The sequence below is a fragment of the Rhinolophus ferrumequinum genome, chromosome 16 (assembly GCF_004115265.2).
Source record: "Rhinolophus ferrumequinum isolate MPI-CBG mRhiFer1 chromosome 16, mRhiFer1_v1.p, whole genome shotgun sequence".
Classification (NCBI taxonomy): domain Eukaryota; kingdom Metazoa; phylum Chordata; class Mammalia; order Chiroptera; family Rhinolophidae; genus Rhinolophus; species Rhinolophus ferrumequinum.
The window spans coordinates 51,483,570-51,507,452 of NC_046299.1; the positions used below are offsets into that span (position 1 = coordinate 51,483,570).

The 23,883-nt window shown below is 34.1% G+C and overlaps 1 protein-coding gene across 3 annotated transcripts in view; it reads left to right on the forward strand.

Annotated features, from left to right (window-relative positions):
• Positions 1-23,883, forward strand: part of ADK (adenosine kinase) — a 449,806-nt gene that overhangs the window by 34,363 nt on the left and 391,560 nt on the right. For all 3 annotated transcript variants that reach the window (XM_033130725.1, XM_033130726.1, XM_033130727.1), the window contains exons 2-3: positions 4,696-4,770; positions 22,683-22,736. In XM_033130725.1, coding sequence (XP_032986616.1) covers positions 4,696-4,770; positions 22,683-22,736 — 129 coding nt within the window. The remainder of the gene's footprint in view (positions 1-4,695; positions 4,771-22,682; positions 22,737-23,883) is intronic.

The following is a 23,883-nucleotide window of genomic DNA, read 5'->3' on the forward strand; positions in this document are numbered from 1 at the left end:
CAACTGACCTATTTATTTTTATGAAATCCTTTTATATCTGGCGATAACCTTTGTTTTAAAATCTACCTTGTCTGATATTACTATAGCCACTGCAGTTTTCTTATGATTAGTGTTTGCAGGGTATACCTTTTTATCCAACCTTTTATCTTCGAACTTTCTGTATCCTTATATTTAAAGTGTATCTCTAGTGAATAGCATTTAATTTTTTAAAATCCAGTGTGACAATCTTTATCTTTTAATTGGAGTGTTTAATCTATTTGCATTTAATGTAATTACTAATATGGTTGGGTTAAAGGATACCATCTTTTTGTTTTCCATTTATCCTCTATGTTGTTTTCGTCTTTCCTTCCTTTTTTCCCCTAAATTGAGTATATTTTAGTTTTTCATTTTATATCCTCTATTGGATTTTTTAGCTATACGTAATTGTATTATCATTTAGTGATTGCTCTAGGAAGTACAATATTCACTTTTAACTTATTACAACCTATTTGAATTAGTTTTCGATCATTTTACCTTTGATATTAAGTACCTTTAAAATCCAACTGTACTCTAGACCGAGCCCTGATCTATGCGAGCCTGAGAGAAGCAGCAGTTTGTTGATAGAAAGGTCAAAATCTAGACTCACTTAAATCCCATGTAATTATCATATGTTAGCCATTGAAAATACAAATGTAATTGTGATTAAAAAAAATCTTTACCCTTTCTTTCTAACTGATTGAGATCAGTTAATTGAGATAAAGTACAAAGCAGCCCCTAAACTCAATTAAAAAGTTCATGAAAGAAATTATAGCACCTAGGGGGAAGGAAGGTGGGTGGGCAGCAGTGTCTTAATACACAACTCAAGGAGCTGTCTTTCACATTGTGAACAGCACTCTCTGGAGTTGTGCAGGGGACAGCTTATGCAACTTTCCCCTGGAACCCTTGAGTAGTAGTTGGGCAGAGAATATTTCCTAAGAGACGTGGCATGTGAGAAATTTTAAAAAGATGAATGGAAGTTGCCAGGCAAAAGAAATAGGGGAAGAACTTTACATTTACAGTCAGAGTCTTTTTCAGGGACCAGCAAGGTATTAATGATTAGAAATATTAGAAAATAGATTGTATTACAATGATGAGAGAGAAAGTTACAGAGGAACTGTATTTCAGTGATTTTATAATATGCACATTTCTTCCCATTTTAACATCTCTGAAATTAGCATGTATCTTACAACTGATTGTGCCTTGCAATCACCATGAGAATTTGGAATGTATCTTAAGATTGATGGCATCTTAAATTTGATGAAATAAGGTAGGTTTGAGCTAGATTTAATGTGCTTTTATTAAAAAAGCTAAGGCCTTTGGATTTTATCCTATACATAATTGGACACTAGGCTGACTTTAGGTAGAAAAATATTATAGTCAGATATGTGTTAATAAGATAATTCTGATATACAGGATTTATTGTTGGTAAAATTAGTAGTAATGTAGGAATTTAGGCAAGAGCTGTAGAGGCAGTGACGGTGGAGAGGTTGTGGGATTTCCTGGTACAAGAACTGTTTGGTAAAACTACTAAGAAGACTCAGTTACTAGTAAGGTGATGTTTGTTGATGGAGAAAGAGTCACATATGAAGCTGAGGTTTCTGGATTTAAAGAGAGGATGATTAGTATAACTGTTAAGAACACTCATTATTAGTATTTATTCTGGCACGATAGAGTAACTGAACATTTCTACTGGCCAGAGGACTAATCAACATTCATGTTTTAACAGCCGAGAAAATTTTTTTTCTCAGGAACTTTTATGTTAATCTCTATGTTAGCGCACAAACTTTGTTAGCTATCAAAATATAATACAGTGTAGGTTTATGTTGGCTAGAGGCCTGAATTATGAGACACTTAAAAATGATGGATGAAAAAAAGGCCATTTAGAATCTTTCATGTTAGTATCCGTTCCAGGAAAAAGATACTGCTAACATTTGCAGCAAAAATAGTAATTCCAGTATGGGTCAGTCATAGTAGACCCCATGTTGTTCACATCTAGGAAAACAAGGTCAAAATAAATGCTTAAATAGTGTCTTCATCATTTAAGAAGGGTAATACAAGTCTTAGTGTTTACTGTTCTGGATACTAGTTTATATATGTTTGTATTTAAGAAACTAGCCATTTTAAAGAATTCGTTCTTTTTACCAGAGTTCATTTGCCATATTTAGAATGAAGTCACATAGTAGTTTCTCAGTTATGTCCAACGATGGAGAGGAAAACATGACATAAGTACTAGTTTGAAATCATTTGCTTTTATAAATAATTTTATAGTTTTTACTTAACTGATTGTAGGAAGACACCTTTTCTGTGTTATTTTGAATTCCATTGTCCCCACCTTTTTCACAGCCACCGTTGCTGCAACAGGTTCCACTTAGGCTTTGGACAGTTGCAAATTGACACCATCTCTCATCAGAGGCCTTGCTGCATACTGCTTGCCACGGGGGACAGTAGTCAATGGGTTATGGGAGTCTCAGGTCTTCTTGCCGATGCAGTGAAGAATCAAATGTCAGCAAGCTGATTAATAAACAAGCAGGGTGTATTAGTGATATGTTCTCAGGGAAGAGACCAGGTCTGACCGAGGTGGGGGAGGGGGGAGAGGGAGAGGGACAGGAGGAGAGAGAAAGGGGGAGGGAGAGGAAGAGAGAGAAAAGGGGAGGGAGCGAGGGCAAGAGTGCTGGAGGGCCAGAGAAAGCTCGAGGGCTAGATAGAGAGAGAGAGAGAGAGACAGAGCCCTTGTCCTAGGACTTATATTTTGCTGGGTGGTGTGAGGGAGTTAACACATGTTGATTTGGCAGGAAAAGTGGTGACCTAAGATGGCTGGAGGTCTGTTAACTCAGATCCTTATTTTGCTTCAGACCACTTCTTGTCATCTGTTGTTGTAAAAACATACACGGTTGGAGGCAGTTAATCAAAAGCTGGTTATGAGCTTTTTCTATAGGCACTGTGGACCCCCTTCCACCCCTCATCCTCCTCCATTTTCTAACTTCTACGTAACAAATGTATAAATTCTTCTACTTTTGTTCTTTAGACAGGGAGCTCTGAATCTCATTTCATAAGGTTTTCTGAAAAGTTTGAGCCATAGTCACCTAATAATATATTTGTTATTATAAACCATAATATCACAGCAAGGTATGGGGGTGGGGGGTGGTGGACATGAGCTTCCACGTCTCTGTGGGCTTGCCATCCTTCCTTCCAACACCTCGATATGTTCACCAACCCGGAAGTTCTATACCATCTTCATTTATTATTATTGTTTTAGGTGTATGTTTAAATTTTGATTTGAATCTTCTACATTTACTGAGTTATTCTTGGGGAAGTAGTCTAGGTGTACAACTCAAGAATTAGAAATAATTTTCTAAGTTAAGACACAAAAGAGCCTATATAGGTGAATAAGTAGGAATTTAAGTGTTTGAAACTCTAATATAACCAGTTATTGGAAGTATACAAAGAAAATGTCAAATGTTGGTTGAACATATTTTCCAGGCTCCACATGTCTATGTCAGTAAAACTAAAATTCATATAACCTTCCCCATGAAGGAAAAGAAACCACTGGCAGTGGTCCTGTTGATATTACTGATAGTTTCCAAATGGTGAGGATAGTAATTGGTTTGGAGGCAACTGGAAGAGATCTAGCAAACTAGAGACCAATGGGAAATTACACACAGGCAAATTTTATTGAATAAACCAGAACAATACCTCCCATCGAAGCTGACTGAACCATGGCCACTGGTTCACTTCTTGCTGTCCGTTGGACTACAGTTTAAGGCATCTCTTGTGGTGGAGTCCTGTCTTTCCCTTGGTTTTGAGACATATTGTAATAAGTTATGAAAAACAGACTTCCTTAAAGTCTGTTAAATGTAATTGAAAATTACACCATTTATGATACCCAATGTGAAGGCCCCACCGCAGTCATTCAGTTTGTCAAGGGTAGAGCTCTTTGCCCGGATTCTCCAGGACCTGCTCCACGGTCCCTAGTAACTTTTAGTAGTTGGGTATCGTACTTATTAGAGTGAGTTCATTCTTGTGTTTATTGAGTATAGAACTTTGTTTTAATGGATCTTAAAAAATCAAAATGAAATTGATTGACTTCACTTAGTAGCTGTTGAATATTATGAAAAACACATGATCTTTTTTGTTATATTTTATGTCATCCAATTTAAGATATTATCTTTTCTTTTTTTAAAAATTAAATTTATTGGGGTGACATTGGTTAGTAAAATTATATAGGTTTCAAGTGTATAATTCTATAATACATCATCTATATATCACATTGTGTGCTCACCAGGCAGTCGGTTCTCCTTCCATCACCATATATTTGACCCTCTTTACCCTCTTCTACCATCCCCCTCCCCCCTTACCCTCTGGTAACCACTAAGCTGTTGTTTGTGTCTATGAGTTTTTGTTTCTTTGTTTGTCTTATTCCTTTGTTGCTTTCAGTTTTATATCCCACATATACTCATTATCTTTTCTAAATGGCTCTGTGCTACCTCTGAAATTTTGTTCTACATGTAATAGGCAAATCAAAGGTTTAATAAACTAGTATGTTGGGTTTATTTTCAAGATGAAGTAAAGATGTTTATATTTGTGTGCATTTTACACATCAATTTACTTTAAGAAGTATTTCTAACTTGTGCTTATATATACATATATATATATTTTATTTTTTTTTTTTTTTTTTAGAGAAAACATTCTCTTTGGAATGGGAAATCCTCTTCTTGACATCACTGCTGTAGTGGATAAAGAGTTCCTTGATAAGTAAGTATTAAACTCTTCGTATGTACTACGTGAAACATATCTAAAGAGAAACTGATGAGAACTTTAGAAATGAACTTACTGTCTAATACCTTCAGTTGGAGGAAAATTTAGGAAATTTAAACCTGTTACTTGCAAGTACACTGTCATTATTTATTGAGTAACTGACCACATTTTCCCCTGAGAAAACTTAGTTACATTTGTTCATTCCTATTGCTATTTTCACTTAAAATTTAGTTTTTATTCTTTGCAAGGAAGAAGTATATATGATTTACCCAATGAGTTAATTTCCAAATTTCAGATTCCAAAATTCTCTGGATTTTTAAATTACTGTTAGTGAACTACATCTATAATGGTACCATAACATAAATGAGAGAACAAATAGGCTTAGAGAAGACAAGAAGAATATACAGGACACAATTCAGAGGATATCTACTATTGAATATCTACTATTGAATATCTACTATTTCCCTCTTAATAGTAACTTTCGATGTTAACTTAGCTGAGAAATCACTGTGTTTATTTCCCTGGCTGTTTGAGACCATTTGGTACACAGAAAAAATTAAGTAGTAGAAGAGGATTAATACTAAGAAAGCAAGAACCCTTTCTCTTTGCATACCCTAATTTCTGTGCCCAAGGGCAACCACTTTTTAAAATAATTATTAAGGTAAAATATAAAATCCGTAATTTTAACCATTTGAAAATGTACACTTTAGTGACTGCCAGTAGATTTGCAGAGTTGTATATGACCATAGCCACTATTTAACTTCAGGACATTTTATCACCGCAGAAAGAAACCCGTACTCATTAAGCAAGCACTCATTTTGCTATTCCTTCCTGTCCCCCACCTCCCAGTCTCCCGGGAACTATAACATCAGTCTGCTTTTGTTTCTATGGATTCACCTATTCTGGACATTTTATTTCATATAAATGGTAACATATAATATGTGGCCTTTTATGTCTGGTTTTTTTGCACTGAGCATGATGTTTATCCAGCTTGTAACATGTATCAGTACATTATTCCTTTTAATGGTCATATACCATTCCATTGTATGGATATATTACATTTTGTTTATACATTCATTGGTTGATGGACACTTGGGTGGTTGCCATTGTTGGCTGTTATGAACAATACTGCTATGAATATTTATATACAAATTTTTGTGGCCATATATTTTCATTTTTCTTGGATATGTACATTGGATTGGAATTGCTGGATCATACGTTAATTCTGTGTTAACTTTTTGAGGAACCACCTCTTTTCTGTACTGTATCTGCATCATTTTACATTCCTACCAGCAGCAAATGAAGGTTCCATTTTCTTGTCAAAACTTGTTCTTTTCCCTTTTTTAAATTAAAGCCATTCTAGGGGTGTAAATTGATATCTCATTGTGGTTTTGATTTAGATTTTTCTAATGATTTATGATGTTGAACATCTTTTCATGTGCTTATTGGTCATTTGTATATCCTTAAAAAAGTGTCTATTAAAGTTATTTGCTCATTTTTTAATTGGGTTGTTTGTTTTTTTGTTGTTGAGTTGTAAAATTTCTTTATGTATTCTGGATACTACACCCTTATGTATATGATTTGTAAATATTTTTCTCTCATTCTGTGGATTATTTTTACTTTCTTGATAGTGTTCTTTGATGCACAAAAGTTTTTAATTTTGATAAAGTCCACCTTATTTTTCCCTTTTGTTTGTGTTCTTGCTGTCCTATCTGAGAATCCATTGCTAAATCCATGCTTACAAATATTTATGCCTATGTTTTCCTCTAAAAATTTTACAGTTTTAGCTCTTATATTTAGGTCTTTGATCCATTTTGAGTTACTTTTTGTATCAGATGTGTGTTAAAGGTTCAACTTCATTCTTCTGCATGTGGAAGTCTAGTTGTCCCAGCACCATTTGCTGAAGAGACTATTTTTTTAACCCATTGAGTGGTCTTGGCACTTGACAAAATTTGATTGACCATAGGTGTGTGGGTTAACTTCTGAATTCTCATTTCTATTCTATTGATCTATATGTCTGTTCTTATAGCAGGGCCATACTGTTTTGATTACTGTAGTTTTGTTGTAAGTTTTAAATTCAGGATGTGTGAGCTTTCCAACTTTGTTGTCTGTCAAGATTTTTTTGGCTAGTTGGAGCCCCTTGCAATCCCATATGAAAAGCAAAGATGTATAACCAAGATTACTCTACCCAGCAAAGCTATTATTTAGAATTGAAAGACAGATAAAGAGCTTCCCAGACAAGAAAAAGCTAAAGGAGTTCATCACCACCAAACCACAAAGAATGTTAGAGGGACTTCTTGAAGATGAAAAAAATAGATGAAAATTATGAATAACAAAATGGCAATAACTAAATATCTAAATATCTATCAGCAGTTAGTTTCAATATAAAGGGATTAAATGCTCCAATCAAAAGATATAAGGTGTTTGAATGGATAAGAAAACAAAATCCTTACATATGCTGCCTACAAGAGACTCACTTCAGATTGAAAGACACACACAGACTGAAGGTAAACAAGTGGAAAAAAGATATTTCATGAAAGTGGAAATGAAAAGGAAAAAAAGCTGGGGTAGCAATACTTATACTAGACAAAATACATTTTAAAACAAAGGCTATAACAAGAGACAAAGAAGGACCCAGTAATCCCACTTCTGGGTATTAATCTGAAGAAACCCAAAACTTCAAAGGGACATGTGCATCCGTATTTTCATTGCAGAATTATTTACAGTAGCCAAGATTTGGAGGAAACCTAGGTGTTCATTAATGGATGAATGGATAAAGAGGAGGTGGTACATATTTACAATGGAATATTACTCAGCCATAAAAACAGAATGAAATCTTGCCATCTGCAACAACATAGATTGACCCAGAGGGTGTTGTACTGAGTGGAGTTAGTCAGACAGAGAAAGACATATGCCATATGATTACACTTATATATGGAATCTAAAGAACAAAATAAATGAACAAACCAAACAAACGATCTCATAGATACAGAGAATATTTTGATGGTTGACAGATGGGAGGGAGGTTTTTGGGATGGGTGAAAAAGGGGAAAGGATTAAGAAGTAGTTACAAAATAGTCACGGGGATGTAAAATATAGCGTAAGGAATATAGTCAATAATATTGTAATATGTATGGTGTCAGATGGGTACTAGATTTATCGGGTGATCACTTTGTAGATTATGTAGATGTTTAATTATTATGTTCTACACCTGAACCTAATATAATATTGTGTGCCAACTGTAATTGAAAAATGAAAAAAAAATTATTAAAAAATTCCATATATAGGTGACACCGTAACAAAAACCAGAATAAATGGTGCCTTCTTATTCTTAAGAAATAAATTTGTAAACTAAATAAGTATGCATAACAAAAATGCATTTAATATCCCTAACTTACTGAACATCATAGCTTCGCCTCGCCTGCTTTAAACATGCTCAGAACACTTAACATTACTTTCATCTCAAGAGTAATTTCCTTCCTCTTCCTCTTCTCACCAGAAGCAAGAGACACACATGGGTGTTTTGCAGGTATGACGGGATGCAAAAACACAAAGCACAACATCTAAAAAATGCTGGCAACCCAGTATACTCTATCGGTTGTTTACTCTTGTGTTTGCATAGCTGACTGGAAGTTGCGGCTCACAGCCGCTGCCTAGCATCACAAGAGAGGGTCATACCACATATTGCCAGCCCCAGAAAAGATCAAAATTCAAAATTTGTAGAGAATGTGTACTGCTTTCAAACCATCATAAAGTTGAAAAATCATAAGTTGAACCAATGTAAGTTGGGGACTGTCTGGATATATCACTTATTGCAGTTTATTATTAAATAGTGTACTAGCAATGTAGAGTAGGTTTAACATTCAGAATATCATTAGAATAATTCACTGTATTGACAAACTAAACGATTAAAAAAAAGTCATGTAATCATCTCAGTAGACACTGAAAAGCCATTGGCCAAAATCCAATATCTATTCCCAATAAAATACAGCAATCTAGGAATAGAAGGGAACTTCCTTAACTTCATAAAAGTTAGGTTAGAGAAAAGCCTAATAATTTTTAATGGCAAAAGACTGAATGCTTTCCCCCAAGATCAGAAATCATTCAAGGATGTTGACTGTCACCACTTCAAAATGTATACTTTGGTACGGGAAAGTGTAGTCAGTGCAATCAGGCAAGAAGAAATAAAAGATATTGCAAAGGAAGAAAGAAACTTCTACTTCCAAAAGACGTGATAATTGGTATAGAATAACTAATGCAATCTACAAAAAAGGTATTACCTGATATTAAGAATTACTATAAGCTAAAGTAATCAAAACAGTGATATTAGCATAAAGATATTTTTGGTATAGAATAGAAAGTCCATGAGTTTTTGTTTGTTTATTTGTCTTGTTTGTTTCTTGTTTTCAGTTTTATAACTCACATATGAGTGAAAACTTATGGTTTGGAGCTTGGAATGTCTCTCATGTCCCTGTTATGGGCAAGTGGGGTGAAGTAGAGAGATGACATGGTTGGGTTCACATTTAGAATGATATCAATCACGTGTCTGCAGTAGGTCAATGGATGTGAGGAGATAGGTTAGAGGAGGCTGTAGTGATAGAGCTGTTGAGAGATGGTGACCTGATCATTGTAGCTAGGATAGGAATAGACCCACACATAAATGGACTGATTTTTGACAAAGGTACAAGGCATTTTGCTGGAGAAAGGATGGTCTTTTCAGTAAATGGTGCTGGACAATTGAATGGATATCCACTTGTAAAAAAAACACCGAATTTGGATCTATATTTTACACTGTATACAAAATTAATTGAAAGAACTAAATGTTAAGCCCAAAACTATAAAACTTCTAGATTATAATAGAAAATTTCATGACTGTGGTTTAAGCCAAGATTTCTTATATGGTAACATCAGAAGCATGTGTAGGAAAAATGATTAATTGAACTTCACCAAAGTGAAACATTTCTGCTGTTGGAAAGACCGTTACAAGAATTTAAGGACAAGCTATAGGCTGGGAGAAAACCTTAGCAAACTATATGTCTGATAAAGGACTAGTAGTCATAATATATAAAGAACTCTCAAAATTCAATCAGAAAAGAAACAATCCAATAAAAAAGTGGGCAAAAGATTTGAACATTCACCAAAGATACATGGATGGGGGTGGCTGGTTAACTCAGTTGGTTAGAGTGCGGTGCTCTTAACAACAAGGTTGCCGGTTTGATTCCCTCATGGGCCACTGTGAACTGCGCCCTCCACAACCAGATTGAAACAACTACTTGACTTGGAGCAAAAAAATGAAAAAAGATACGTGGATGCCAAATACACAAAAAGGTACTCAACCTCTTTAGTCATTAGGGAAATATAAATTAAAGCCATAATGAAATAATATTACACATTTGTTAGAATGGCTAAAATTTTAAAACTGAGTGTACCATATGTCAGCCAGGAGATGGAGGAACTGGAGCTTTCTGCTCATGGTAATGTAAAATGCTGCACTGAGTTTGACAGTTTCTTAAAATGTTAAACATACATTTACCATTTGATCCAACCATTCCATTCTTAGGTATTTACCCAAGAGATGTGAAAGCATATATCCATACGAAGACTTGTTTAGGAATGTTCATGGTAACTTTGTTTTTGATAGTTAAAACCTGGAAGTTACCTAAAGTCTATCAAGAGGTGAATCATTAAACAGATTATTATCCATACTGTTGAATACTAGTCAAATAAAAGATGAACGGGGTATTGATTGGATGAAACTCAAAATAATTGTGTTCATTGAAAGAAGCCCGACAAAAAAGAATACATTACTGCATTATTCCATTTATATGAGATTATAGAAAATTCATTTTAATCTACAGTGACATAAAACAGAGCATTGGTAAGGGTGTGGTAGGATGTGGGAAGGAGAGATTGCAAAGGGACAGGAGGGTGCTTTTAGGTGTGTGTTCCTTATCTTGATTGTGTCATGAGCATATACATGTATCAAAAGCTACTGAATTGTATACTGTAAATATATATAGTGTATCATATGTCAGTTATGTCAGTTTTACCTCAAGAAAGCTATGAACAAAAAGTAAAATCAATTGAACATGAATTCATGGGTTTGCAGTTTACTTGGTGTGAGATATTTTGTCCAAGAAGTCAAGTAATTGATTGTTACTATTTAAAGAAAAATCAAATACCATTTAAAATTTCAAAGAGAAAGTACAAAATTTGAAATTTTATGATGGTAACCAGTGTTATAACTGTATAGTGCTAGACTAGGTGGGGGAGTCACTTTGTAAATTATATAAATGTCTAACCACTATGCTGTACAACTAAAACTAATATAATATTGGATGTCAACTCTAGTTGAAAAATTGAAATTTTAGGTGTTCAGTGTTTCAAGTTAATGAGGGACTTGATGCTTTCTTCTTTTGCTTTTAGGTATATTTTTCATGTGCTATGTTTGTCAAGCTTTTCAGAGTTGTTTTTTAAAGAACAAGAACCATCATATGCTAGAGCTAGAGATCTTCGCAAAATGGACTGGTAGAGCACAAAGAGTTGAATCTAAAGAAGGGTCTTGGAGAATCCATTTGAAAGACTTTCAAGAGGAGAGAGGAAAATAAGAGTGTAATAATTTTTAACAATTATTATCTAATTATATAATAATAGCATTTATTTAACATGTATTAGGTGTGTTTTTATATGGGATCAGTTTAATCCTCATGACTTTGTAAGGTAGGTTTCCTCCTAAAGAATAATTTAGAGCTTAAGAAATTTGTTCATGACCAAAAAACACATCAATTATACTGCAGAGATTTGAAGTACAGGTTTGTTTTCATTGTAAAAGCTGTGTTCTTTATTTTCTGCAACCATACTATGGAAATACTAATATGAAAGCAAAAAACTCAATCATATATTCAGATTTTTTTGTGTGTAGATATGTAAAGGGTTATAAACTTAATGAAATTTTATTTTCCTTCAATTATAGGTTGAGTGTAGGTGAGAAAATATGTGTAATTTTCTCCAAAAATTGTTACTATTTAGTTTTAATGAGTGTGTTAGATTAGATTAACAAATCCTTTGTGAGAGATTGAAAGCCTCAACAATTCTTGTCTTGGCTAAATTTTCAAAACAATGCACTTCTTGTATTGCCGGGTTGATTTGTTGCCTACAATTGACCTATTTCCAGAATAGAGCAAGCATTGCCGTGATTGAGAAATACCAATTAGATAATTATTTGATATTCAAAATTAAATTTCTTCTAGAATATGCTGTTGTTTATTAGAAGATTGTAAAGCTAGTTTTTCCCTGGGATAAGAAAATTTAGGCTCTTTATCTAATTGAAAGAAAAGCAGAATTAAGTTAGTCAGTTTTAATATGTCTAATTTGCCAAACTATAACAACTGAAAATAAATAGAAACACTTGCAGCAGGAAGTAGGCTATTGAAAATAATCTTTTCTGGCATATTGAAGAGACACAGTTGATGCAAGGGCAGGAAGAAACATGGAACATATAAATACTCGTACTTCCGGATGAGTATTGTCTAATTGTGGAGAGTAAAGGAAGAGATAGGTGTTAATAAGGATGGAAAAGGGAGGGAAGGAATGTGTAAGACAAGTTTGCCTTGATTTTTCTTCATATCAGGTAAATACCATGGAAATGAGATGAATGAGAGGATTAATGAAATAGTAATTGGGGAATAACCATCATTAGACATGAAAATACTCAGTTTTAAGAAGAGAAGCTAAAGTAGTTGAGGAAATAGGTCTTTCTCACAGATCTAAATATTAATAATGTAAATATACAAACCTTAGGTAAGTCTTGATTAATGTAAGCATGCGTGAAAGATATTTTTAATGTTCACGCCAAAAATGCTCAAGGTAATAACAGTTGGTCATAAATTTCAGTGCTGATTATTCAATGCTAGAAATTTACAACTTAATTATTTGTGTAAAGATGAATTACTTCTATAAATGAGTGTATATTAGGTTTGAAGGTGAAACAGTATTTAGAGTGTCTAGTAAGACTCCTTATGTAAAGTTAAAAGCTGTAATTGTTTTAAAATTAATTGTGAGATGCTCTGATACTTTTGTGGTTAATTCTGTATAAAGCTATTTTGCAATGTTTTTTCCTGCAAGTTTTAATATTATGCTTTGTGTGTTTAGGTCTTTAATTGAGCTGAATTGATTTTTGTATATCATGGAAAATTGTTTTTCCTTATTGGGAATCAGCTATTACATCACTATATTATGAATAATCCAACCTTTACTCAGTCATATGCAATGTCAATTTTTATTTATCTATAGCTCCGTTTCTAGGTTCTTTGTTTCTTTTTGCTGGTCTATTTATCTGTCCTTGAACTAATGCAACCCTACATTTATTTTAATACTAAGGCTTTATAATATTTTTTGAAGTCTAATAGAACAAATCCCTGCACTTTTTTATTATTCAAAAATTTTCTTACTTATTTTTGGCTCTTTTGTACATAAATTTTAGAATGAGCTTGTCAAATTCTACAAATTTTTTTCTTGAATTTTGTTTAGAATTACATTACATTTATAGATTAATTTAGAAAAATGAGTTCTGTACCATGTAAGTATTTTTTTATCTTACATGTATTTCTCCATTTATTTTAGGTATTCTTTCATAATTTTCTTTTTTTTTAAACATTTTTTTTAGTTTCGGGTGCACAAAACAATGTAATAGTTAGACATTTATCATTTATATCCCTCACACAGTGACAAACCCCCTCCCCCTATCCACTACCCCTCTAACATCGCACATACGCATTACATTTCCACTGTCTCTATTCCTAATGCTGTACTCCGCTTCTTGTAACTATGTATATATATATATATATATATGTATACACACACACACACACACACACACACACAATTGTAGTTGACATTCATTATTGTTCAACTTTAGCTCCAGGTGTACAGTGCAGTGATCAGGCATCTGCATCATCCCTGAGGTGGTCTCCTTAATGAGACAAATGGCCATCGGATACCCTACAATGTCTTTATATTATTGATTACATTCCCCAAATTGACTTTCGTATCCCTGTGGCAATCCCCCTTATCCCCACTCCTCCTTCCCATCTAGCAACCCTCAGTTTTTCCTCTATGTCTCTGAGACTGTTTCTGATTAGTTCATGTTTTATAATTTTCAATAACACATAAGCTCTAAATACATTAAATACAGGGTTACAAAATAGGTGTTTTAAAACTTAAACATCTTATGTAGTAATTATTGCTGAATTTGTTAGCTTCAAACATTACAAAAATAAATGTTTTTTTTTTGGAAAAAATTCAAACCATGTAGAAGTGATTACAGTAAAAAACAAAACAAAATCGGAGATAAGTTTTTATCTCTACAGCTGTGCTTTACCCTAGAACTTTCTGTGATGATAGAAATGTGTATCTGTGCTGTAACCAGTAGTCACATTTAGCTTTGAACATTTGAAGTGTGATTAGTGCAACTGATGAATGGAATTTTAAAACTTTATTTAATTTTAATTAATTTGAACTTAAATAGTCATGTGATTAGTGGTTAAAATATAAGGCAGGGCAGCTTAGGTCTAATTGCAAAATTTTATAGTTTTCTTCATAGGTGTGTACATTGTTTGTTAGGCTTATACTAGGAATTTTAAAAATAAAATTGTTGCTGTTGTGAGTAGAATATTTTTTCAACAGTATTTTCTAGATTATTGCTGGTATTTGGAAATGTTACTGAATTTTGAATATATATATATTTTAACCTTAACTACCATGTGAACTGCATTTAAAGAAACATGGTCTTTGGTTATTCTGATTTTCTCTTTTAGCATACTAGAGTCTCACAATTTGAAATAAACTGGTATTTGATTCTGAATCTTTATATTATTTCACAGATTAAGTAATTAATCTTGATAATACCTAAATTATGGGCTTCCTCACATAAATTATGGCTACTAAAGGACCACACACTCATTTATGAAATCTTCACTTTGCACCAGATATAATTAGATGGTATTCCTTGGAGATCCTCTGATGTTCAGACTTGACTTTGAATATCGAGGAAAGTGGTATTCCTAATACCTAAACATGGATTCATTTTTAACAGTTCATTTACGCTCAATACAAATTTTTTTGAATGCCTGCTTTGTGGTGAGCATTTTCCCAAGTACTGGGAATACAATGTTAAGTAAGTTTCTTGCCTTTAAGCATCTAGTAGCCTAATTGAGGAGACAGATGTAGAAAGAAATCACTTCATCACTGTGGTATTATTGTAGAGTAAAGGTTATTAAGAGTGTGCTCTGGAGCCACTTGCAGTGTGACCTTGGTTATGTTTCTTCATCTATGGAAGCTCAGTTTCCTTGTGAATAAATTAGGAATATTATAATAAGAATATTAAAATAGGAATATTACAATGTGAGGATTGAATGAGTTAAGTTTCGTATTTGCCATTCGGCTACTAAGGAGCTTGGAATGTCCCTCATGTCCCTGCAACGGGCAAGAGGGGTTAAGTAGGGAGATGACATGGTTGGGTTCACATTTGGAATGGTATCAATCACTGTGTCTGCAGTAGGTCAGTGGATGTGAGGAGACAGATTAGAGGAGGCTGTAGTGATCAAGCTGTTTAGAGATGGTGACCTGATCATTGTAGCTAGGATAGAGTGGGGGAGAAAGTTCAGTAATGTTTTAGTGTTACAAAGGTAAGACTCAACTTGATTTAATGAAGAGGACAAAGGAGCCAGGGATGATATTCCAACTTTTGGTTTTGGTGACTGAGTACTTGTAGATGGTGATATTTAGATGGTGGAAGACATGTTGGAGGGGATAGAGAAACTGAGTTCAATTTTGTTTATGCATGAGATGAATATGTGATATCTAGGTGGATATATGAAGGAGAGAGCTTGATTTATGTTTCTGGTGGGTAGAGGATTCATGGCTGGAGAGATGTACAATAAATAAACATTATATTTAATTGTCATTTTACACATTGTCATTCAATAAATGTTAGCTGCTTTCATCATCATCATCACCATCATCGTTGTAGATGTGTATTTAAAGCAACCAATACATGAGCCTTTCTAGAGAAAGGGTATAAAGTAAAAGAAGAAGTGGGCTGGAAGATAGAACATTAATGGAGGGATAGATGAAGAATTATGGAAGGAGGTGGAGAAGAAAGTGAGCTTTTAGCAGGAGAACCAGGACGGGGTCTCACGAAGTCCAGTGTTTGTATGACAGAGTGGTTAATAATATCAAATGTAACAAATGTCTCGCAACATAAGGCCGAAAAGAGTCCAGTGGATTTGACAATAGGATGTCAGTGGTGACCTCAGCCAGGTAAATCACAGTGCAGTGATAGGGACAGAAGCCAGATTAAAATGTATTTAGAAATAAATGGGAAGTGTCATATAAAGTGGGCCAGTTTTCTTGATGTAGCCCAAGAGCCAAGCAGTGACGTATGACAAGTACCAAATTTTTAAAAATTCCTTTACTGAAAATATGTGGCCAGTCATTTTTGAGTAATTATCAATTTTTTAAAAATAAAAGACATAAGGAAAGAAAAATTTAAGACTACCAAGAGTATAATTCTACGAGTTTAAGTTTAAATCTGGTTTAATTCTGATTCCTTCAGCTTTCTCTAATTGAGTTGTAATCCTCATCTAGTTTACTAATGAGAATTTAAAATATTATTTCCATAATCCTTGTACTTTTGCTATGATTTTCATTCTAACCCTGTGGTTTATTCTTAATCTGTTTCTTTAGAAAAGCCTCTTAAATTTCAGCTTTAGTAAGAAACATTGTTATGATGAACACTTTTGGCCTCTCTTTTCTTCCTGTCTAGTATGTTTTAATCAACCTTCATTTTTTAATTGCAAGAGCCAATTAAACGTGTTGTTTAAAATCTTACCATATCCACACTGTCTACCTGATTGAGTCTGCCAATTTTATAAAAGTTTGCAGGACAGTATTAGCATTGTTTGGACTATGTGGTAATGTTTGGAGGTTTCTAGGAATTTTACTTGTTTAATTCTCAGAAGGCAATTTTAGTTGCAAGTATTTATGGAATAATTTATTCTCACCCTGCTATGTAGCAAGTCTTAGCTTGGCATTAATACCCGTACAACAGTGAGTAGGGCATTTTACTTATGACAGGGCTTTTTCTGGACTTCACAGTTACTGTAAGGTCCTTTATAAGCCTAAAATTCCATGTTATGCTAAACTTCAGGGAAAGAACATATTTGGTAAATAATGTTTGTTTCAATCTCTTATAAGTGTCCCAAACTTTGTTTTATTACTCTTAGTTTACACTACTGCTGTTCTTGCATATCTTAATAGTTATCTATAATGTATTTTTTTAAAAAAATTTTGTAAGTTTATTTGAACCAAACTGACCTCATATGCTGGTGAGCAAGATCTCAAATGCTCCCTCTATAATGTATTAATATAGTTTACTTATTTGTTCTGATATTAAATTATAAACCTAAATTGCAGTAGCGTTTTCCCATTGCCCATGGTGGGAATGCCATTATTGGATTTTGTTCTATTTTACTTAAAGCGTGTCTTCCTGAAACAGCTCAGATGGGATGGAGGAAAGTACTCCCTTTTCTCCTCTCCTACTTCTCCTCCTCTCCTCTACTTCCTCTTTTCCTCTTCCTCTCCCTCCCTTTCCACTCCCCTTCTTCCTACTTAACTTCTCACTTGTTACTGTCAATATTTATTCCATATAGTATTTGACTTAAATTTATTTAAAATTTTTATACAAGAAAAGTTTCGAACTAATCTTTGGAGGCTTACATGTTAATTGGTTGAAAAATTTAGGTGAAAACTATATCCAGATGAATAGTATAACCACATTCTAAAGTGTTACATGTGTTTGTTTTTACTATATATTTTTCTAACTTCAAAAATGATATACTTACTTATGTTTTGAAAAAGCACAAAGAAGAAAAAATATCATCTGTAATGCTATATAATATTTTTACATACATGTTTCCAATTCTTTTTGGGAGTATATTGTGATTCGAACTAATCTTTGGAGGCTTACATGTTAATTGGTTGAAAAATTTAGGTGAAAACTATATCCAGATGAATATTATAACCACATTCTAAAGTGTTACATGTGTTTGTTTTTACTATATATTTTTCTAACTTCAAAAATGATGTACTTACTTATGTTTTGAAAAAGCACAAAGAAGAAAAAATATCATCTGTAATGCTATATAATATTTTTACATACATGTTTCCAATTCTTTTTGGGAGTATATTGTGATTTTTTAAAAACTTATTATTGAACCATTTCCCCATGGTTGTACTATAATTTATTGATACAGTCTGCTACTTTCTGGATGGTGTGATTGTTTACAGTTTTACTTTTCCATAAATAATGCTCTTAATTGGCATCCTTGTACACAACTCTCTGGTTTCCTTAGTGGACATTTGTAGTCATGCAATTGTTTCCAAACATGCAAAACACTTTAAACTGCTCCCCCCACCCCCCATATTGAATTATTCGTTTTATAGGGGTGGGAGCATTCCAAGAAAGGGGGTAGGGATGAGTATTTATTACGTGTTAAATAATGTGCTGGGCACTTTTCATGTATTACCCTATTTGATCCACATAGCAACCCTGTGATATAGGTAGTTTTGTCCTCCTTAGAGTAATTAAATGTCCTGCCCACTTCCAAAAGCTAATTATTGGCAGAATCAGGACAATAACCTAGGTCTTAGACTTTCGACCTAATGTTCTTTAACTCACTCAAGAGGTTCTCTCTGCAGGGGGCAAGCTGCAGGATCAAGAGGCCCCTTTCTCATGGTCCTTTGTCCTGCTTCCTCATATGCTGACTGGAGTATAGATGTGTTTTCCCTCTGGTAAAGTCAGGCAGAGAAAAGGTTGAGAACTACCACTTTTTAACTTACATAAAAATATTTTGCTCGATCATTAATATTAATGAGTTTTTATTGTAATGTTAAATAAAACTGACAAGTCACTCTTTTAGTGGACTCTAAATAACCTAGTGGTTTGACACCTACCATCCATTTCTAAAAATACACGTGCAAGCTCTTTTTTTAACATTGAAAAATTTTATATTCCTTGTTCTGTTAAATTTATATTTCTGTTATACTTTTCTCAACCCGATTTTATCCTTATGTAATTGATTTATATATAGGAATTATATTTTACATGTAATAATATATTATGAAAGTATATTTTGTACATTAAAACCTCTCATGCTTATTGATCACTCTATCATATCTCTTCAATAAAAATATGTATGTAAACGGAATTTTTTAAAAGTCTCCCAGTCATTAAATTATAATTAGCATGTGGTTAGTAAACCAACATAAATGTATTAAAATGTTAAATAATTATGAAACAGAAGAAAATAAGTTATTCGAAATGCAACTTTTGATGACATGGATGAAGCTAATCTTAAATTTTTTTTTTTCAGTTCAACATTTAGACAATGTTCAGCATCATTTTATTTCCGTGTTTTGTTTTAGAGGTGTAAGTGTTGAAAAAAATTTCGCATAATTAATTGGATGGTAATGGACAGGCTTTTGTTTCAGCTGAGTCACTCAGTTATTTGAACTCTATCATCAAATGATCTATCATAAGAAATTACTTTTATTTATCTATTAGCTGATAATTTGATTAGATTCTTCTTCAGTTTTTGTGGAAGTAAAGAATTAGAAACCACCTCACTTGCCAGGTACTAGAGTCTTTAGAGACATGCAATTCTGGGAAGTATACCAAAAAGGGCTTTATATATTAAGGCTTCTTAAACAACTAGTAATTACATTTATTAGTATTTTACTTCTAGGTATATGTTTACCTTAACATTTCAGGAGGTGCTGGGAAAAGTTAAATACTATTTATTTCAATATGCCTCTGTCAAAAGGGTTTTTTTTTTTAGGTAAGGATAGGTTTATTGATCCAGAAGGTGCCAACCAAGAAGATGGGAGACCTAGTGGTTCCTCAAATCCATCTTAACAAAGTAGAGTTCAGGCTTCTTTTACATCAAGGGAAGGGGAAATGGGAGGGGATGTTTTAGTAAAATTGAAGCTGCGAGCAGAATTCCTCTAATGATTATTATGTCTAGAGGAAATACTAAGCAGAAGCTATTAACTTGAAGGCCATGGGAATAAAGCAGGCTTGAACGAGATGGAGTCAGAGAGGCTGAGCATTTCAGCTGCCACCAACAGTTCTCAATGTGAAATCTATGGGCTGATTCCAAACAAATGAGGAATTGTAGACTAAACCGTCAGCAGTTCCCAAGGTGGAATTCAGGGACAGAGCTAAGGGCTGGGGTTTACACCTGGGGATTGCAGTCTGACAGACTAGGGGCTTGGCTCTTGGAGGTAGACCATCTGCCAGCTTAGATGGCTCCTCTTCAGTTGGCTACAAGCAGAATCATCTCCTAGCTCAAGGTGACCTGCCTGTAAAGGAAAGCCAATGAGATCAGAGCTCAAATGCAAAGAGAGAGTGGAACTCAAACAGAGAGGGACTTACTAATGGCCCGTCAAACAGCAAGAAAGACAGTGAACTCAAAATGGGGTTTGTGGGTGCCACACCTGTGTTCCTTATTGTCCCTGTATGGCATCAGGAATTCACTTTGGTCCCAGGGTTGCCACCACATCTATTAAAAAACAAAATTCAACCAAGTAAATTTGGAGATCTAATTGGCTTTATTAAGCTGTTCATGAGTTGGGTAGCATTCTGTCTAGCAATTAGAAGGGCTCTTTGAAAAGGGTATTTTTTTGATAAAATGTTTTTATCAAGTGCCTTAAATATGTTTTAGTCAAAGCCATTCATTTAGTTTAAGACCATCTGCCTTGGAACCTTATTGGCAAAATTGTTCTTCATTGTCAAACGAATCAGATTTATTTTCATGATAGAAAAAGTTTGGCCTCATTTTTCAATTCAAATTAATGATTTGATTTGTGTTTCTGTGACAACCATCTTCTGATAGTTGATCCTCGGTAGATAAATGGAAGGGCAAGGAGCCTTGTTTTAGGTTTGTTTCCTGGGAGAAGTAAGTTGACACTATCTTTCTTGTTTCTTATTGGACATTCTCCTAGCTTTGCTTCACAAGACTCTACCTGAAAAGTAATTCGTTCTTTGATGGTGATCATGGGAAGAGATAAACTTTTTAAGTGAGAATTTTATAGTCAACTTCTGCCCCATTCCATAACGTATCTGCAAATAGAACATCCTATCACAATTCCCCATTTATAATTTCTGGCTTTGTTCTTTATAGAAATAACATATAAAACAGGAAGACCTGGAGTCAGTTTGTGGTATTAAAGAAGGTTTTGTGGACAAAATATAAATCATTCCTTGATTAGTACTTCAGAGGTTTTTTTTTCCTCCAGAGGATTTTATACTCCAGGCAGTGCAGTACAGTTCCATTCAGGTTGGGTGATTGCTGTTCTTTTTATAGTGTGGGTAATGGCAGTTCTGAAAGGGGAGGCAAGAAAGGAGAATCCACATGGCTTCTTCACTTGGACCTCTGATCCATTGCAAGGTAGGTTAGTGTTACGAGCGACTGCTAGGCTCACAGTCTGTGCTGCAGTCTTTTCTTGCAAGTCAGGGGGACTAATCCCCGAGAGACTCTCAGAGCCCCAGGATCTACCTGGCACTGACTGAGGCCTTTGCGGTAGCCATGGCATGAGTGAAGAACAGAGGAGGCAAAATCTTAAATGCCTTTCAGTATGCTCTTTACTCAAACATCAATCATCAACACACCAAACAGTGAAGCATCAATCATGAATACACCAAACAGTAAAGCACACAGAGTAATACAATTAAATAGAATAATGAACCCGTTCCAAAGTCATTCAGAGTCCTGGTAGAACGAGGAAGGTTGGCTGGTCTGGAAGGTTCAGTTGGAGCAGAGCAGAGCAGAGGTTTCTCAGAGCAGAGTGGCAGTGTGGTCACTTCTCAGTTGAGACTGGCTCTCTGAGCTGCAAAAGTCCTCAGTTCTTAAGCATTTCTGAGTGCCTTCCTGACGTCGTCACCTCATTGGGGCAGTTAGCCGGTGACCCTGACGTCCTCAGCAGCAGACCTGCGGGGTGTAGCTGGTTACACCCAATTACTAGGGCAACCAGGCAGCTTCCTGGGCATTGTCCGCTATGTTCTTTGCATGTCCAAGATGGAGTTACTCTTGCTCATTCAATATGGAGTCACTCTTGCTCACACAAAACTCATTCTAACAGCTTCCAGGGGCGCTCTACACAGTTAATTTTAGGAAAGTGTTGAATACAGGTATAAATTGAAGATCTGGTAATTGCTGTCTTTTTCTTTTCTTTCTTTCTTTTTTGAATCTGTTTCAGCAGTGTACTCCTCAAAAAGTGTTCACCTTCAGCAGTAATTTGAAAGATCCCTGTTCTAAATTTATAGACAGGGAAACTGAGATTTAAATAGGCGAAATAATTGTGCGTGGTCATAAGCTGGTAAATGGGTGAGTCAAGAATTTAAAAACTCATTTTTTCTCCTACGTCACACTACCTAGTACATAGTTTGGTATGCAGTAGATGTTTACTATGTGTTTAATGAATGAACAACTGCATATTTTTTATGAACTGTTAAATACTTTGGGTATTTTGAATACTTGTGGGTAGTTTTTTGAATTTTGACCTGCTGGATGAGCGTGACATTACAGATGATTCAATACAGAAAAATATTGACGATACCTTGTGTTATTAAAGCATGGTCAAGTTGATCTCCCTTCAATTCTTGGGGTGCTGTGTGTAGAAGTGACTAATAGAACAGCCTTTTTTATATTTTATCAATTAAGACAGAGACCTGTAACAGTGTGATAGTGTTTGATAGATGTCAACTATTTATACTACCTGTAGTCAGGTGTCCCTGAGGCAAACGTACTTGTATGTTTATATGACGTATATATTTTTGTTTTGTGTTATAGGTATTCTCTTAAAGCAAATGACCAAATCTTGGCTGAAGGCAAACACAAGGAACTGTAAGTACATGAAATCCGAGGTTGTACATAGTTTATTCTGTCTGTGGGGTAGATGTATATAAACAATCTGATTTTTAAAATTATATGAAGTGTAAAGATATAATTAACACTAAGACCTTAATTTTAAGCATTTCTGAGTGCCTTCCTGACGTCGTCACCTCATTGGGGCAGTTAGCCGGTGACCCTGACGGCTATAAATGACGGTGACAAATATCCTAGGATTAGGATATTTGTATTACATAAGGTTAACACAGGAAATAATTGTTCCTATATGCACATTGAAATATTTAGTATTGTATTCCATCATCTAGACTAAGGGTATATTGGGAAATATGTCAATTCATTTTCCCCAGATAAAATATTAAATTTTGTCTTTGTTAATTTCTGGTTCTTACTTAATTGACTTCCTCACCCTCATGCTTAAGATGGAGAAATATATTAATAATTTTCTTTTGTTGCCTTATGAAAAAGTAAGTGCCTGGTTATTGTTTAGCATAAGGTAAAACACTTTTTAAAAAGTTTGAAATGTGAATAAAATTGTTTTCCTTTTTAAAGTTTTAATGTTCTTAGGGTTCTATTTTCCAGATAAAAATAACTATATATATATATATATGATTCTGGGATATCTTCATTGCTATTTTTCTACCCTACAGTCGTTAAGATTAGTTCCTTCTGTGAAGTTTTTAGTTAAAAATTACTGGTTTGGGAGTTCTTTAAATTCATGTTAACTTAACCTTTTCAGTATCAAAGAGGAAAGTTAAAATTTTTTTTATATATTTCTATTTTCTAGCTAGTCTACTTTTTCCCCCATTGTACTGTAACAAAGTTATGATAACCTTAATTATTATGCAAACACCTCATGTCAAATAATACTGTAGAATTAAGAATTTGAGGAATTGTAGTTGAGGCTAACTACACCTTCAGATTGAATCACACTTGGTAATACTGTAGTCCCACCTTATCCATGGGGGAATAAGTGGATGCCTGAAACCACGGATAGTACCAAATTCTACATATACTATATTTTTTTCCTATACATACATACCTATGATAAAGTTTAATTTATAAATTAGACACAAGAGATTAACAATAACTAATAATAAAATAGAACAATGTGATAATATACTATAATAAATTATTTGAATGT